General features: G+C 49.2%; 1 protein-coding gene across 3 annotated transcripts in view; it reads right to left on the reverse strand.

Moving 5' to 3' along the window:
• The window catches only part of PPP2R2B (protein phosphatase 2 regulatory subunit Bbeta), a 391,816-nt gene that overhangs the window by 8,561 nt on the left and 364,186 nt on the right, over window positions 1-19,069 (reverse strand). For all 3 annotated transcript variants that reach the window (XM_073221952.1, XM_073221953.1, XM_073221954.1), the window contains one exon: window positions 1,178-1,347. In XM_073221952.1, coding sequence (XP_073078053.1) covers window positions 1,178-1,347 — 170 coding nt within the window. The remainder of the gene's footprint in view (window positions 1-1,177; window positions 1,348-19,069) is intronic.

The following is a 19,069-nucleotide window of genomic DNA, read 5'->3' on the forward strand; positions in this document are numbered from 1 at the left end:
GACTCTGAGTACACGAGCACACCCTTTGGGAGGGTGAATGTTACAGCCTGTGAGTTATGCCTCAAGAAAAAAATATGTCAGATCCCTCTGTCTGAATTTCCCCACTTCTTTTTAACTAACCCGACACATCATATTTTGAAATAAGACCAGTGTATCCCTGTCTCTCGATCGTTGCTCCCGTTGTACCTCTGTCTGGAATTCACTTCTTCAAATCCCTTCTGCCTCTAAGTCCACTCTTCACCTTCAGAAAGTCCCCCTGAACAGGGCTTCTCCTCGGTTGCTTTTCTCGGTGAACCTACCAGCCATCTAGCCAGTGCTTAAGCTGAAGCCTGATTTGTCTTCCCTCCACATTTAAGCAGCGAATGCGCCCTCACAGACCCTCCATGCTGACTCTCCCTCCCTCTGCATGTCACCATTTCAGCAAAACTGCCACCATCTCCAACCTAACCTCCTTCCGTCTGCTTGGCAAACCGCACCACGCAACACAAGGCAAAAAGCAAAAAAGGGACTATTATTTCCTGCGCAAAACCTTTTCGGGGCTTTCCATTGTACCCAGCCGAAAGGCAGAATAAGCTAACCTACGTTTTCAGGACCTGCATCTGCAGGCCCCTCTTTCTGCCTCCGAGTTCTATATTCAAGTGGTAAAGATCTCCTTTCTGAACACACCACATTAAGAAATCATTCTCTTCACTCCAGGCTTTTGAATATACTATACTCCTAAGAATGCAGTTTTTCTGACTAGTTCACAACCATTAAGACTCTGCTTTGCGGTCACTACTTCAGGACAGCTTTTCTCACCAGGCTGGCCGTCCCTGCACGTGCTCCCATGGCACGCAATACCCCCTCTGTGCCACCACCTACTCAGTGCCCTGTTCTTCACCTGGCTTCTCCACCAGTCAGCTGGTTCCACAAAGACAGGCCATCTGTCTCTCATGTCTCTGCCTATACTGCATCCATCCCACACCAAGTGCTCAGCAGATACAGGTTGAATCGAATTCTAGCCCCTTCATATGCACCCTTGTCTGAACTCCAATCTGCTTCCAGGCTGTGCCATTTTGCCGACTCTGTCAGGATGCACCGCCTTTTCTCAGCTGCTCTGTGAGCCTCCGCAGGCAGAGGCTGACCCACAAGCCCAGAGGACGTGGTCGTATACTTCTGGGTGGTTGGTGGTCTGTACCTGGTAAGTCTCGATGGGGCGGTTTTCCATGTTGAGATCCCAGACTTTAACGGTCAGATAGTCTCTGGTCATGATATACCTCCCACTGTGGCTGAACTTCACATCCGAAATCGAAGAGATGATCTCAGAGAAAAACGACCGGTTGCTGGGATCTTCCGGCTCTTCAAAAACTGCAAAACAAAAGCGAGACAAGACGAAATTAGCACCTCTGTATCAACGGACTCGCCCATGTTTGGACCAGTTAGAAAACCAACAGTCTAACGTGGAGTAGGGCTGGACTCTGCAGAAGGTAAGTGAGTTGCTAACGGTACGGTCAGCTCCCTGGCAGCAGAGAAAGCTGGTTTCGGTATTTTCTTTCTCACGGGAACACTGGCATGGGACCTGTCCCAGCCAGAGATCTGGCACTGACCGTTTCCAAGCTCCAGGTCTATGCGTCCAACTCCATTTCGCATGTCCCCTGGTCTCCGGGTGTCACTGCACATACCGAAACCTAGAGTCACCTTGGAAACACTTCTTTTTATAGCTTTTTTGAGATGTAATTACATAGTCGTGCAGCCATCACCACACTCTAAATTTAGAACTTTTCCACCAAACCCTCCCCAAAAAACTCCATACCCATTAGCAGTTACTTCCCATTCCCTACTCCTGTAGCTCTTGGTGACTATTTGTCTATTTTCTTATTCTGTGGAATTGCCTTTTCTGGAAACCTCCCATAGTGGAATCATGTTTTGTTTTGGGGGTGGTGGTGACTGACTTCTTTCCCTTAGCATAATATTTTTAAGGTTCAGCATGTTGAAGCATGACTCAGTCTTTCCTTCCTTTTTATGGCTGAATAATAATCCATTGTATGAATGTCAATCCATTCCTCAGTTGATGGACATTTGGGTTGTTTCTACTTTTTGACTATTATGGATACCGTTGCTTATGAACATTCACATACAGGTTTTTGTGTGCGTTTCACATACAGTTTTTTCATAGTTCTTGGATCATGGTGTTGAATAGTGGGGCTTTGCTGCCTTGTGTCAAGGTCAGGCTGCCATTTACTAGCTTTGTGACCTCAGGCAAGTTACTTAGCTTTTCTGTGCCTCAGTCTCATTAGTAAACTGTGGCTGTGATGTCTTCCGTGTATACTCTCTGTGTGCTCTGATATCTAGACACTCACATCTCTCAGTAGCCTCAGCGGATTTTCAGTTACAGGGAATAAAGGCACGGTACCTCAGTTGGATATCTGAGCCCACCGTCAGCTGCCTTGTCTTTCTACCTTAATCCTCAATGTCTCCGGTTCGGACTGGATGTAGAAAATACATCTTGATGTCTCCCATTTCTGTTCTCTGCCTAATCATTCCTTCTTGATTCAAAGTCTGCTTGATTCAAATGCCTCATCTTTTCCATGTTATTTTAGCCCCAAATGATAATTTCTCTGAAGCCCCATCACATTTGGCCTGGCTATTCTCACATGAACTCCTCTTTCTCACATTATTATTTAACAGTCCGTGTCTTTGTTTCATCTCAGCTAGGATGTGAGCTTCTTGAGGACAGGATTTTCGCTTTCTTATCTCTGTACTGAGAGTCTTGCATACAAATGATAAATAAATATTTGTTGATTGGAACCAAACCCTGCTAAATCAATGAATTCTTTGCCTTCTCTGTGCTCGGCATGTATGACATTGGCTGGCACATGATCATTCTGACCTGTGATAATTATAATTGAGTATGGTTTCACTCAATACGTGTTCGTATCACAATTTCATATCACACCGAACCAAACACCAGCCTGCAGCTACTTTAACTCGTTTGCCAGAGCTTCCTCCTTCCCGCCCGCTCAACACACTCACACAGGGTCAAATTCTAGGAAGAAAACCGAAGAATATAATCAGTTCTCTTTCAAACCTTGCCGTATTAAACCACAAGCCAAAATACTAACTTTTACAGAACCATTTAAGAGAATGAAACACCCGATCAATCAGAATTGAACTCGATAATTAAAAAGCCCATTGCTGCAGAAACACATGCGCTCATTACAGTCTCCGACCCCATGTCTTAGTCACATGCTTACCTCATGGACTTCGACTGAGCATTAATGACTCTGACTGGTATCCTCATAGTTAAGAATTCGATTTTCACATTAGTTTCTATTCAAGGTGATTTCACTGGGGCTGGGGACCCAGGAACACCCCATGCAAACATCTCCACAGAGAGAGGAGTGGACGCCCTGGGGCCCCTGCAAGGGCAGTTGGAGGCAGTAGGTGGACAGGGCTTAGCCAGCTGTGCTCTGGAGGGAGTCCACTCCTTCTGTCACTGACCAGCTGTTCACATTTTGTTTACTACTGGGAGATTCAGTTTTCCCAGCTACAGAATGGAGATGTGTGTTGCTTGGCACACGGTAAGTCCTCAATAAATGTCAGTCGCTATTTGTAATGATCATTAGCATGTAGTGCCTCTGTATTAGCCGATCACACTTCATTCATCAGGACTCTGACAACCACCAACACAACGAACAGGCAACCCTTGAATGGAAGAAGATTTTTGCAAATGATATATCCAATGAGGGGCTGATATCCAAAATACATAAAGAACTCATATAACTCAACACCAAAAAAACAAGCAATCTGATTATACAGGGCAGAGGACGTGAATAGACATTGTCCCAAAGAAGACATACAGATGGTCAACAGACACATGCAAAGATGCTCCGCATCACTAATCAGGGAAAATGCAAATCAAGACCACAGTGAGATATCACCTCACCCCAGTCAGCATGGCCACCAGCCAAAAGACAAGAAATAACAAGTGTTGGTGAGGATGTGGAGAAAAGGGGACCCTCACACACTGCTGGTGGGAATGTCAATTGGCACAGCCACTGTGAGAAATAGTATGGAGGTTTCTTAAAAAATTAAAAAGAGAAATACCATAGGATCTAGTAATTCCACTTCTGTGTATTTACCCAAAGAAAAAAACATTAGTTCGAAAAGACATATGTACCCTTATGTTTATGGCAGCATTATTTACAATAGCAAAGATACAGAAGCCACCTAAGTATCTATAGATGAATGGATAAAGATGATGCCAATATATACAACAGTGGAATACTACTCAGCCACAAAAAAGAATGAAATCTTGCCATTTGCAACAACACAGATGGACCTAGAGAGTATTATGCTAAGTGAAATAAGTCAGGCAAAGACAAATACCATATGATTTCACTTACATATGGAATCTAAAGAACAATAAAATAGAAATAGACTCATAGAGAACAAACTGGCAGGTTGCCAGAGAGGAGGGTTACTGCTGGTGGTCAAACAGGTGACGTGGAAAAAAGGTACAAACTTTCAGTTATACAATAAACAAGGGATGAGGAGGACAGCATAGGGCGTATAGTCAATTATATTGCAAGTACTTTGGTGACAGATGGTAACTACTTTATGGTGGCGAGCATGTAGTAATGTATACAACTTGAATCATTATGTTGTATACCTGAAACTAATATACTGCTGTGAGCCAGCTATACTTCAATTAAATAAAAAAGACTGAGAATTTGGGATCAAGGACTATAGTATCTGTAACTATTTAAATGACATAAAGAATGTTTGCAAGGTCATACCTAGGAATCTATTCTCCAAACCTTGGCATATTGGGAAGTCAGCACAGCAACACTGTAGTCTCAAGATGACAGCCCCAGAAGACAGAGGTGAGAGGAAGGAAGACAATTCTTTGATCACCTGCCCACTATTCACTCAGGACACAGAGGGCAGGGTATAGATACAGATACCTAACCAGCACAGCACTTTGCAGTTCATGACGTGTCTATGCATAGCCAAGGCTCAATATCAAGTCCATGAATTCTCTTCATTCATTCAGCAACATTTAATAGGGTTTAATATTTACTGTTAATGGGAAGCTTATTATAGTGTAAGCCCTGTGCTCTCCATGTTTTATCTCATTTAATCCTTTCAACAATCCTATGATGTAGGAATGATGATTCCTTATTTTATAGATGTGGAAAACCCAGGCACAGACAGGTTTTCTAACCTGTTCAAGGACAACACAGCTAGACCGAAGTACAGCTGATTTTGCATTCAGGTCTGTCTGACCTCAAAGTCTTTGTTCTTAACTATGATGCAATTCTACCTCGTGGCACATATTTTAGATGCTGCGAGAAGATACTAGGGTAGAATCTACATAGAATCGTGGAATTGTAAAGCAGGAAGCCTCTTTTTTTTTTTTTTACTTGTTATCACACTATTTTTGTGTGTTAATTAGAAGAAAACTAATGAAAGGGCTCTCGATGATGGCCGGTCCTACTCTATCTTTTTACGCAGCCAAAGTCCTTCAGCGAATGAATCCATTTCAAATGCTTAGGAACATGGCGTCTATACCAAGGGCTCATGATACCATCACTCATGATACCAGGACCTTTTTTTTTCAGTATAGCTGATAGACAATAGTATATTATATCAGGTGTACAACACAGTGATTCCACAATTACGTGATTACGAAATGCTCCCCACAGGAACGGCAGTTACCTTCTGTTGACATACAAAGATATTCCACTATTATGGATTATATTCGCTATGCTGTACTTTTCTTCCCTGCGACTTGTTTCATAATTGGAAGTTTGTCCCTCTTTATGCACTTCATCTAGACCCCAGAACTGTATGATCCTGTCAAGACCCTCACCTCCAGAACCCTAGACCCTCATTTCTCGTCCCTGGATTCTCATACCTGAGGCCTGTCAGCACGGGGACAGCCTTTCCTGCCACTGTCCCTCTCCCTGAGGTCACATGCATCCACATATAATACGTCAGGTCTCCCCTAACAGAACGGAATGCGAGCTCCATGACAGCAGGGGCTTTGGTCCGTTATGTTCTGTGCTATTCTCTGGAACATAGGAGGTACTCTGTAAATACGTGTTAAATGAGTAAGTATTGACAAACTTAATTTTAATTTTTAAATGAAAATACCTACAAACTAATCAGGCCCTGGAAGGAAACTAGGAACCTAGCTAAGGAATGGTTTATTCACCTCCAATTTAAGTCCTTGAGACACATGAAAATTTGTATTTCTTCTGGATACCGTTGGCTTGGCATCAGGAATCCTGCTGACCTACATGGTTGCCAACCAGTTTCTAGAAAACAAAGACATCAAGATACAAGAAAACAAACTGGTGGTTGCCAGAGGGCACAGAGGTGGGGGGATCAGCAAAATAGGTGAAGGGGATCGGGCGGTATAAACATCCAATTGTAAATTGAGTCAGTCACAGCATAGGGAGTGTAGTCAATTATATTGCAGTAACTTTGTATGGCGACAGGGGGTAACTACACTTACCGTGGTGAGCAGTTACTAATGTACATGATTGTTGGACTACTATGTTGTACACCTGTACATCAACTATAGTTTTAATCAAGACATCAAGAGACCAAAGGAACAGAACCATGGCAGAGAGAAAATGGGCTTTGCTCCCTCTGTGAGGAAGCGGCCTTGACGGGGGCCCCGTACAGCCTGGGGCCCATCCAGTGGATGTGTCCGCTCCACCAACAGGGTCTCAGAGACCCCCAATGACAGGAGAAACAGCAACGAATCTCCTGCCATCCTCAGTCCTCAAGCTTTGCGCACATCATCCCATGTATACTCAAACTTAGGAGGAAGGGACTCATACTGTCCTCATTTATAGACGAGACAGACCAGGGGAGGTTGTGTAACTTGCCCAGGATTGCACAGCTGCTGAGTAGAGATGGGTCTCGACTACCGCCTGTCTGCCTCTCACACAGCCTCCACACCAGCCTGTTACTGCTTTGTTGGTGTAGCGCCTTCGTTCCAAGAGTCCAGTCAGAGGCCCCCACGGTCCAGGCGTCCCTGTGCTGCCACACTTCCACGCCTCTGCCCCTCCTCCGCCCTCCTGTGCTCACCACGGGATACTGGAAGGATCATTAGGCTGGGAGTCGGGGGTGCTGGGTGGGGTCCTTGCTGGACTCAGATTAGCCGGCCCTTCATAATAGTATGTGTTGAGCGATCGTGTTGTGTGCTTGACATGCATTCACTTATTCAATATTCATGGACGATGTTATTTCCACACACGGGTCCAATCTGCTAACTGAGGTACGAGGGTCTCCAGCTGGCAGGGGGCTAAGCCAGGATTTGAGCTCCGTCTGCTTCCAGCCTGTGCTTTTAACCCATCATACTGCCCCGCATGTAAATGACTGGGCAGCTGCCAACTCTGTGGCCCGGTTTCCTTGTCTAGAACACGCAGGTGGTAGGATTGCCTGCCGGGTCCCTCCCGCGTTTCAGATGATAAGATCTAGGAATTCCCCTGCTTTTATCTTTCCGTTTCCCTTCACTAACGCCTTCCCAAAGTGCTTTCTGCGCCACACTCAGAACACATCAGGTGTGCCAGATCCTGAGGCCCAACCAGCTTGGCAAATTCCTACTCATGCGGGTTGGTAACCCAATTAGCTTATTAAAGGTGCTAAAAAGTCCTGCAGGTAAAAAAAAAATGTATGTGTGTACACAGACACACACACACACACACACACCATTCTTTAATCTAGGATCCCATGTTTCTGAACCTTTGCACTATTGAATTTGGGGGCCAGGTAGTTCTTTGCTGTCGGGCATTGTAGATGTTTGGCAAAATCCTTAGCCTCTGTCCACTAAATTTTGGTTTTGTGACAATTAAAAAATGGCTTCGGGTATGGCCAAATATCCCCCAGGAGCGTGATGGCCCCGGCTGAGCACGGCCACTTTGACCCTGCCCATGGACCCGGCCACCTGCGGGCCCTCAGAGGCCCAAACACTTGAATGGGGCCCCAGGACCCCAGGGATGGGCTGGAATCAGACAGGAGGGGGGGGGTCAGAGGCAAATGGCCGGCTTGGGGGAGGCCTGGTGGGGCGCACAGGGGTGGCATGGGGGCACCCCGCGGGCAGGAGGACGTGCCGTGGGGGACTGGGGCCCAGGCTGCTGAGCGCCCTGCCCCTCGGGGCCGTGCATGGACCCGCGTGGACTGAAGGGCAGGAGAGGAACGGGCCCCTCTGCACCATCCCGGGGCCGCCATGCCCTCTGAGAGGTCCGTGGTTCCAAGCCCAGGAGCCCTGGGTAGAGGTCGAGCCCAGCTGCCTGCGAGTCACGAAGCCCTGGACAGGCGGCCTGACGGCTTGCGGGCATCCCTGCCCCCATCTGTCCCAGGGGTGGGAGGAGGGCGCACCCTCCAGGGGGTGGTGGGCACAGATCCCGGGTTCGGCACTCAGCGGGGGGCCCGGGGACTCACAGCCAGCCGGGGGGGCGCGAGTCCACCAGCCTGGGTGGCTTCCCGTGGGACCAGGGTGCAGGCCTAGCACCGGTCACACCGATGCCTGGGCTTCTCCCTGGGCTGTAGCACAGACACGCCATGGCCTGTCTCTGGGCTACCATTTGAGCTGCGCCCTCCTTGGGACAAGTGCATCTCGGCCAGTGCCGAACACTGTCACCACCACCCTGGCTCCGAGGCTGAGGGACGGGAGGGGAGGCAGGGCAGGCAGGCAGGGCGAGGAGAAGGCTTGCTCGCGCCGAGGAAGGCACAGCGTCAGAATCACGCGCGGGGTTTTGAATCGCTCCCTTCTGCTGACAGGTCTTCTGCGGAGAAGCACAGCTGGCCCGCTTCTCTGTCTGCAGAAGCGGGTGACGATTTCCCCCTAATGGGGGCACAAGGGGCGCTTTTCCGACAGTGAGGCAGGGGGCAATTTTCCTTCAGAGAGATGCAGGCAGCAGTTTTGCCCCTGGAGGGAAGAGGCGTAGCGATTGAGATGCAGCCGGTAATTGTACTGTTGAGAAGACACACCCGGTGATTTCTCCCAACGAGAGAAACGGCCAGTAATTTTCCCGTGGAGGGTAGGAACGCCCGCAGACTGGTACTGCTGGCCTCTCACCAGCGGAGGACAGACAGAGAGGCAGTTTCACATGTAATCAGCAGCCACTGTACTACCAAGGGCCTGATGGCAGTAGCAGACATGGCTGGAGACTGGGAACTTGGATCCTGGGAACAGTCAGAGGCGGGGACCGTGAAGCCCAGTCGCCCAGCCTTAGCGGATGGCTTTTCACACACCCTGTGTTAATTCAACAAATAACTGTTCACCGGGGAACACTGGCAACACGGCGCATGGCGCCACGGAGGATGAGCGGGGACCCCAGAAGAGGTTACACTGGCTCCTTTTTTTTGGTGTAACTTTTCTCAGAATATTTCTGCATATATTATACTTCAAAAATATCGCCTTTTAATAAATAATCATTCAAAGTTAAGAAATACATGAGTCAAAAACTTTTTTCAGACAGAAAAAAACCAGAGCAAAAACTCACAGGGGTGAGAAATGATGGGACAGTCTGGTGTGGTGCCGTCTGGGCTGGTGTGATCAGCAAAGGCTTAGTAAGTGACGCTTGAATGATCAGTAAGCCCCGGAGAGACTGCAGGCCAGAGAGCTTCTGTGAAAATCCTGGTGGTCAACATCTCAGGCACTGAGGGTCCATGTCGCAACTACACAGCTCTGCCTTTGCAGTGAGAGCACATAGCCAGTATGTAAGCAGTCATACGAGCATGTATTCCCATAAAGGTCTATTCATGGGCACTGAAATATCAATTTGATCTAATTTTTAAGTGTCATGAAACAGTATAGTTCTTTTGATTTTTGTTTGTACACAAAAAATGCAAAAACCTTATTCTGCACCAAAGGTGACAGAAATAGGCAGTGGGCCATATTTGGCCTGCAGACCATAGTCTGCTGACGCCTGAGAATGACATTTGGGGGTTAAGAAAGGTACCTCGTAAGCGAGACAGGGGAGTCAGCAGATGCAAATGCTCGATGTGATGAATACCTTCTGGGGGGATCCCAGGACTGCTGGCAGAGAGATCACGTGGAAGGGCTGGAGGGTGGGATCATGGCTCAGTAAACGGTGGGTGGCCTTCCTCGGGTAGGTCTGTCAGGCTGGCACAGGAGGAGTTGATGGATGGTGCAGTGAGACATGCCTGGGCCACACCTCGCACCCTACCATCTACGGGCTGTACTATCCTTGTCACCCCTCTGATACCTTTCTAAGATTCAGCTTCATTATCTTTAAAACATGGATATCGATTCTCATGTTACATGGTTATAAGAATAAAAAAAGATAAAAGCAGATAAAACACTTAGTGCCGTGCCTGGCACGTGGTCAGAAGCCAAGAAATACAGACACGTCTCAGAGATGTTGTGGGTCCAGTTCCAAGCCACTGCAATAACATGAACATCACAGAAAAGCAAATTGTATGGTTTATTTTGTTTCTAGTGCATATAAAAGTTATGCTTATGTTATACTGTAGTCTACTAAGTGTGCTATAGCATTATGTCTAAACAGATGTAACTACCTTAGTTAAAAATACTTATGGCTAAAAATGCTAACCATCGTCTGAGCTTGAGAGAGCCGCAATCTTTGTGTTAGTAGAGGCTCTTGCCTTGATGTCGACGGCTGCTGACCGATCAGGGTGGAGGCTGCTGATGGCTGGGGTGGCCGTGGCGATTTCTAAACTAAGGTACAGGGAACCTTTGCTTCATTGATTGGCTTTTCCTGCCGTGACCTTTCCTCTGTGGCATGAGATACACGCATACTGTTTGGTAGCATTTTACCTACAGCAGAACTTCCTTCAGAATCAGAGTCCATCACCTTGCTGGTGCTTTATCAACTAAGTTTATGTAATGCTCCGAATTCTCTGTTGTGGTTTTAACAATATTTACTGTCTCTTCACCAGGAATAGATTCCATCTCAAGAAACTCCTTTCTTTACTCATCTGTAAGAAGCAACTCCTCACCCACTATCCTGAGATGCTGCCATTCAATCACATCTTCAGGCTCCACTTGAGTTTTCTTGCTCTTTCCACCCAAGTTGTAGTTAGTTTCTCTGCTGAAGTCTTAAGCCCCTCAAAGTCATCCGTGAGGGTTGGAATCAACTCCTCCCAAACTCCTGTTAATATTCCAAATGCTCTGTTGATATTTTGATCTCTTCTCATGAATCAGGAATGTTCTGAATAGCATCTAGAGGGGTGCATCTTTTCCAGAAGGTTTTCAACTTACATTGCCCAGATCCATCAGAGAAATCGTTATCCATGGCAGGTGTAACTTTATGAAATGTACCTCTTAAATAATAGGACTTGAAGGTGGAAATTATTCCTTGACCTGTGGGCTACAGAATGGCTGTTGTGGGAGCAGCAGGAAAACACCATTCATCTCACCGTGCACCTCCCTCAGAGCGCCTGGGGGGCCAGGGGCATGGTCAGTATTTTGACAGGAATCTTATTTTCTGAGCAGTAGGTCTCAACAGTGGGCTTAAGATGCTCAGTACACCTGGTTATAGAGAGATGTCCTGTCACCCAGGCTTTGGTGCTCCATCCCCGGAGCACAAGCAGAGTAGGTTCAGCATCATTCTTAAGGGCCTCAGGAATTTTGGGATGGTCAGTGGGCACCGGCTTCAGCTCACAGTCACACCAGCTGCATCAGCCCCTAGTAAGAGTATCAGCCTGTCCCTTGAAGCTTTGTGGCCATTCTCCTCTCTAGCTGTGAAAGTCCTACATGGCATCATCTTCCAATATAAAGCTGTTTCATGTACATGGGTGACTCTTCTGTCCAGTATAGCCACGTCCACTCACTGTCTGAGCTTGGTCCAGCTGCTACATCAGCACCTGCTGCTGCACCTGGCACTGTGATGTTACAGCGATGGCTTCTTTTCTTCAGCCTCATGAACCTGCCTCTGTTAGCCTCAAGCTTTTCTTCTGCAGCCTCCTCACCCTCTCAACCTTCAGAGAATTGTAGAGAATTGGGGGCCTTGCTCTGAATTAGGCTTTGAATTAAGGGAGCGTTGTGGCTGGTTTGCTCTATTCAGATCATTGAAACTTTCTCCAGATCAGCAAGAAGGCTGTTTCACTTTATCATTCATGTGCTCACTGGAGGTACACGATTCGTTTCCTTCGAGAACTTTTCCTTTGCACTCACAGCTTGGCTGACTGGTGCAAGAAGCCTTGCTTGGTTTTCAACACGCCCTCCTCACTGAGCTGATTCATTTCTAGCTTTGATTTAAAGTGAGAGAGAGGATTCTTCCTTTCGCTTGAACACTTAAGAGTTCACATGGACACAGGGTTATTAACTGACCTGACCTAATTTCAACACTGTTGTCTCAGGAAACAGGGAGGCTGGAGGAGAAGGGGATGGATGGAATGACTGGTCAGTGCAGCCGGCAGAACACACTCAACGTTTATCTGTTACGTTTGCTGTCTCACATAGGCATGTTTGTGATGCCACAAAACTATTACTAAAGTAACATCAAAGATCGCTGATCACAGATCCCCATAACAAATGTAATAATAATGAAAACATGTGAAACAGTGTGAGAATTGCCAAAATGTGATGCAGAGACCCAAAATGAGCAAATGCTGTCGGAAAATGGTGCTGATTGACTTGCTCAATGCAGGGCTGTCACTAACCTTCAATTTGTGAAAAGATGCAGTGTCTGTGAAATGCAATAAAGTGAAGTGCAATAAAATGAGGTCTGCCTGTACTAGCACCACACCCCGTTCAACTGAGGCATACTGAGTGCCTGACAGGTGTAAGGCACGTTGATAGGCTAGGGTGAGCACGACAGGTAAGGCCTCTGTGCCCCCTGGGACCTCCTTCAACAAAGAGTGGGCCTGCACACTTCTCATTTCTGGAGCTTTTTTTTTTAAAGGAAGAAAAGTTGCTGATTTCCTCTGTGGTAGGCAGAATAAGGGTCCCTGCCCCAAAGATGCCTGCACCGTAATCCCCAGGACCCGTGATTATAGTAACTGCAAAGGGGAATTAAGGTCGCCAATTACCTGACCTTCGAATGCAGAGAAGATGCTGGATCATAGGATGTGCCCCGGGTAACCAGGGTCCTTCTAAGTGAAGGAAGGAGGAAGGAGAGGGACTGTTGCAGTGACACCATGTGGGAGAGACTCGAGGGCCACTGCTGACTCTGATGACGGGAGGCGGGTCAGGAGCCCAGTGGAGCGTGGGGGCTGGGCTAGAATCTGGGGCAGGGAAGAAAACAGGTCCTCGGTAGAACCTCCAGGAAAAAACAGATCCCTGCAGGCACCTGGCTTTCAGGCCTGTGAGACACACTGTGCATGTCTGACCTCCAGCACCTCCAGTAAGATAATTTTGTATTGCTCAAGGTCACTGAATTCACTCGGTTTGTGGTAGGCAATTTGTTAGAGCAGCAGCAGGAAATTGCTACTCCTGTTTCCCCACATTATCAACAAGGGGAGGGGGCAGTGTTGACGAGCCTCCCTGACCCTGGGAAGCTCTCATTTCCCCAGGCCTCAGTGGCAGCTCTCTCCCTGGAGCTTCCTGTCGGCAGCCGCTCCTTCACGGCCGGCATGGAAAGCAGGCCGGAGCGGGCGGCTTGTGGACCTGGTCCGTGACAGGGTCACTGCTTCCAAGGCAGCTGGGGGACCAGCACAGCTCAGTCTCCCTCTCCTCCTGCCTTCCTGCTGCCACAGCCCAGAGAGGTTGGAACACAGCGGCTGCAGGGGAAGAGCAAGCCAAGCGGTCCGGGGACCATCAGGATTCAGCAGAACGGAACTGCATGTGACTCTGCCGTGTGTGCATGACTCTCCCCAGAGCGATGCCGTCTCTGTTCAGACGTCTCTAGTGACCCCACTGCCAACAGCCACAGTCCCAACACCCTTGACGTGGCACTCAGGCCCTAAGGCAGCGCTCCAGCATTACTGCCCACTCCTCTCCTGCTCAGATATTCCACTCCTGCCTCTGGGGAAAGAGAAGCCCACAGGGTACACAACAGGGAGTGGTAGGGACTGTGGCAAACCAGAGTGACCACACGCTAGAAAGGGGGCAGTCTCCACTCCACTCCAGCTGATGGCTGCCATGCAGGAATGTGAGTCCAGGAGAGCCAATTTTATTTGTCAAGTCTAAATTCTTTTTAGGAATCCTGATGTTTCAATGTTAGCGACTAATAAAAATTTTTAGTGTGTGACCCAATTAACTTGTAAGCCATGTGGGCTGTAGTTCATCGTTTCTGGTTTGCTGCTGTAATGATGATGGCTGATGTTTATGGGGCACTTTAGCAGGTGCTGGACTTGATCTATGCTCATTTACCTCGTGTCTAGCTTGGGCCGTGTTGCAGAATACCACACACCGGCTGTCTTGGGAACATCTCACAGCTCTGGAGGCAGAAGTCTGTGAGGAGGGGGCCCGCACGGTCAGGATCTGACGAGACCCCTCTTCTGGGTTGCAGATGGTGGGTGCAGAGAGCACGAGGAGTGATGGGGGCCTGTTTTATAAGGGCGCTAATCCCATGCAGGAGGGCTGCACCCTCATGAACTAATCACCTACCAAAGGCCCCGCCTCCTAATACCTCCACCCTGGAAGTTAGGATTTCAACATATGAATTTGTGGGGGAACACAGTCAGTCCAGAGAACCGCCTACCTCTGCCTCCATTTCTCTGACTCCTCCGCCTTCAGGACTTCCTGTCTCTTCCAGGAAGCCTTCTTAGATCACCTCAGCCCCCTACATCCATCCCTTCCTTCCTCTTACTGGTTAACTCGGCCATCCTCCATATCTCTCCCTGTTATTTAAAATACATACATAATTGTTCAGAATTCACAAGGAGTTCAGCTCTCCCAGTCCAGGGAGTGGGTCCCAGAGACAGGGCAGCCTCAGTGATAACAGCCGCCCGTGTCACCTGCCCGGCATTGTACAGGGTTCGAAAGGCCTCACTTCCAGCTGCGGAGACGGAGGCCTGGAGAGGCTGGGACCCGGAGGACCGCGTGCTCCCTGAGCGAGGGCAGCACCGCAGGGCCCACTAGCTCTGGGGGCGGGTCCTCCTTGTGAAGGGGCCTCCGCTAGGATCGGGCATGGAAAGAGAGGGGATGGGAGCACCTGTGCTGGGCTGAGGGCTCACCTGCCCGTCTAAAGGCCAAAATTAGACTGACATCCAGTGATCGTTCATTAACTGGGGGGCCTGCGTGCGCTTCCCGTGCGAGGACTACTCATTTATTGGCAATGCGGGGCTGGTGCCTTTTTGAGAACTGCCATTCTGGAAAGATAGTGATCGGAGGAGCACGTTCTCTCCAGCAGGCAGCAGTGAAGGGGAGGCGTCTCCGGTCCAGACAAGACGATGTGTGAGCAGCTGGCGTCCGGGCAGGGGCCTGGGGACGGGGTCTGGGAACCGCGAGGCCCAGCTTTACAAGCGCTCAGGTTGGGCCCCTCAGTCCGCTGCACCCCTCTCCGTGCGTGGGCGAGCGGCAGAGGCATCCGTGGTCCTCGGGCCTCCTGCTGGGCAATTACAAACTCCTGGAGCCAGTGGGATCCCGGCACACGCGGGCAGGGTTCCGGGGCTGCCGGGCCCGCTCGGTGCTTCACAGGTGAGAGCTTCCTAATCTCCCTGTTTTTTTCTCTGTCTCTCTAATAATTTGTGCCCAGGAGGCAGCTCTGTGCAGCTGCTCCGAGAGAAGCTCCAGCTCCCAGAGGAGCCCCTGCCCAGGTGGGAGACAGTGTGCGTGTGCGGCCGTTATTAGGGGTGATTGCTGGGAAGCTGGTTGTCATGGCAGCGCAGAGGCCGGGGCTGCACTCCCGAGGTGCCCCCACTTTCTGGGCTGCATACATAATCACTGCAATGAGAGGCACAGCCACGGAAAGGGGGGGAGGTGCAGCACCCTGCTGAGAGTAATCTCCTCGCTGAGCAAGGTGAGGGGTTCACAGCCAAGTGGGGGGGCCCATCTGGCCCAGCCGGGCCCGGCGTGGTGTGTGGGCTGGTGACTGCCTCGCTGTCTTCTCAGGGCTCCTGCACTACCCTCTGTGCCCGCAGTGCTGGCTTTCTACGGAAAAACATTGCTCCTAACCCTGGGTCTCGAATGTTCCTGGAGCTCGCGTACGCTGAAGGGTCATAGCTGCTGTGCTGGAGAAGATGCAGGAAGAGCCTCCCATCTCCCGGGCGCTGTGCAAATCTCTTTAAGTAGGTGATGTTCCCTGTCATCCTCACGATGTGCCTGTTTTACAGACGAAGGAATGGGGCTCTGGGAGTCATCTGCCTGTCCCAGGCCAGGGAGAGGAAGGGCTAGGATGCAAAGCCAGCCGCAGCTCTGCAGCCCCCCGCTGCCCCCCGTGCTACATCCTTTCCCCTCCAGGCCTGTGACCCCCGCAGCCTGGTGTGGACACACCACGAGGCGTGGTCCTAGTAAAATGACGGAGCCTGGTTCAAGGATCAAACCTCTGATCTGGGCTTCATTAGCTGCGTGCTGTCACCAATCGCGGATAATTGCGGAGCTGCCTCGCTAGGGACCTAATGCAGTGCACCAGGGGCAGTGCGGAGAACTGCCACTAAGTTCACTGGGCACCTTCTGACCTCCTGGGCCTGCTGGCTCCAGACACGCCCCCAGCATGTGGGCTTCCTGCCCTGCCTCGGAGCCCGCAGGACGTGGGGCCTCTGTGCTCTGAATGCCGAGGGGACGCATCCTGCAATCACTGTAGAGAATAAAGGCTTTATCCCTCAGCAAGCACTTGGTCACTAAGGGGAAGGTGGGACAGTCTGTACCCTGTTCTCATTCTGAGTTTGGCCTGGGAGGAAGCCATCTGCCCACGGCTGCCCAGGCACTTCCCCGCAGCACACCCTGGGGGGCGCAGGAGACGTGGGGGCCTCGGGGTGTTGATGTCCCGAGAGCCAGCCTCCAGCAGTGTGACGCGGGTGCTCCTCCGGGCTGCCCGGCTCCCTCGGCCGCAGGCCTGCTGCGGCTGCCGGTCAGCATTTCTCTGCTTTAGCAACAACTTCCACCGCGGCCTTTGCACCTGGGTTCATATCTAGGCTCACCTACAACTAGATCTCTTGGTGTAAGTTACTTGCTTTTATGAGTCTCCGTTTCATCCGTTATAACTGAGCTTACGGAATGTTGTGATCAGAATAAAGCATGAATGTTTGTGGTGGGCCCGGCATTATCTCACTGAATCCTCACAGCAGTCCGATAACGCAGGTTTCATTATTGTCCCCATTTTATAGAGGGAAACGCTGAGGCGTAGACAGATTAAGAACAGAAGTCCAAGTCACCCACCCCAAGTTTGTCCGTCCCTAGAACCGACTGCTGATCACTCATCACTACCTCCTCTATCCTCATGAAGCCAAGTTCCCAAACCAGAGCCTCACAAGTACCCGTAACTGGACTTGACGGTTTACCTTCCCGAACCGCCTCAGAGCTGAGGGCGCCGTATCTGAACGCTGCCATGTGGCTTCCAAAAATTGCTGACAGTTGTTCCTTCTCTGAGCGGCCAGATCCTTCCCATCTGCCGGGTCTCTCCCGACACCTCTCCCCCTCTACGGCCCCTCATATCCTTTCTGGAAAGTTGAATTGGCAACAGTCACTACCTTCTCTAGACTTCTAGAGCAGCATGATGAAGAGCTGGTCAGCCCCAAGAGTCACCGGGCGGAGCACCGTAAATTACATTGTATTAGATGACACACCAGTTTGCATTAGAGTTTGCTACACAGGCCATAAGTGTTTCAGGAAAACTCCTAGGAGAAAAGTTTAAAGTTGACAGAATTCTGAGCTTCAGCTTATTTAAATTTACTGGGAATTGAGAAAAGCTAACACCGAATGCCTTCATTTACACTCTTGGTTTAACAATCCTAGCATAATATATTATGAGACACATGTCATCTTTTATCTGCTTTTGTAAACATCTCTCATATCATCCCTTCGCTCGCTCCTTCATTCATTCAATGAGCGTGAGTTGGTATTCATGATCTGCCGGGAATGCTTCTACCCTTAATAACCTCCCCAGGGGCTAGCAACCACGTGTTGTATTAATACAAATTTGTAGTTTTGTGGCTCTACACTGACATAAATACAGAAGAGTCTCAGGAAACAGGGACTGAAAAATGCTACAAATCAGAGCTCTGGAGAATACCCAGGACACACTGAAGGTGGCATTTGGCATCACTGTGCATTTTAGCACAAACAGTGTCTCCTCTCTTTGGGATGCTGGGAATCTAAATTTCACAGTCAATTTATATAATATATAATATTCAATTTATATAAACGAACTTTATATTAGAAACATTCCATAACTTCCTATCTTTTTGTCCCACGACCAGCACACTGAGGCTGTAACTGCATTTTATAATCTATCCCATTCATGGTTTAGCACCATACCTTGTTCACATTTATTGACTAATACCTTGCTTTGCTTGATCTCACCATCTTTTTCATCAGCTTTATGTCCTATTTTCTTTTACGTGACTCTTCAATAACAATTTCACTAAATTATAGGGATTTTCAAATGACACCAGAATTTCAAGATGAACTAGTCAACCAGAGGATTAAGGATGCCCATTCATGAGATAATTTCTATTTGAATCCTTATGCTCAGGTGAAAGATAAGGGGGGATAAAACAACCATCCTGGCGAGCTTTGAGGGGGCGAGCGTTCCCCAGCCCTCCCCGCCTCCGGGCTGTGCTTGGTGCTGACGGGAGGCCAGCAGGAGCTTCGAGAATCCCAGCAGATAAAGTGGCCTCCGCTGATGGGGCTGCCGCTGCCTGAGCGGACAGCACATCTCACAGCTCAGTTACTGAAGTCACCTACTCCGAGCTGGTAAAATAGAATCACGTGAGCCTCACTGGGGCTCACATTAGCCGATATACTTAAACGTGGGTCAGTTACACACACAAGGACTCCCCCTTCCCCTTGCTAGCATCCAGAGCTGGGCGAGCACGATGGTGGCTGTATTCACTATATGAAGTAAGAAACAAACCCGCGATGAACCCACGATCTCCGTCAGTGTATGAGAGTTGTCTTTTCTGGGCCTTGACTTCCTCAAGCTGCAAATAGGAACAAATGCTCTGAAATCATAGGGTTTTGTGAAAATCAATTATGATA

Source organism: Manis javanica, chromosome 14 (genome assembly GCF_040802235.1).
Source record: "Manis javanica isolate MJ-LG chromosome 14, MJ_LKY, whole genome shotgun sequence".
NCBI lineage: Eukaryota > Metazoa > Chordata > Mammalia > Pholidota > Manidae > Manis > Manis javanica.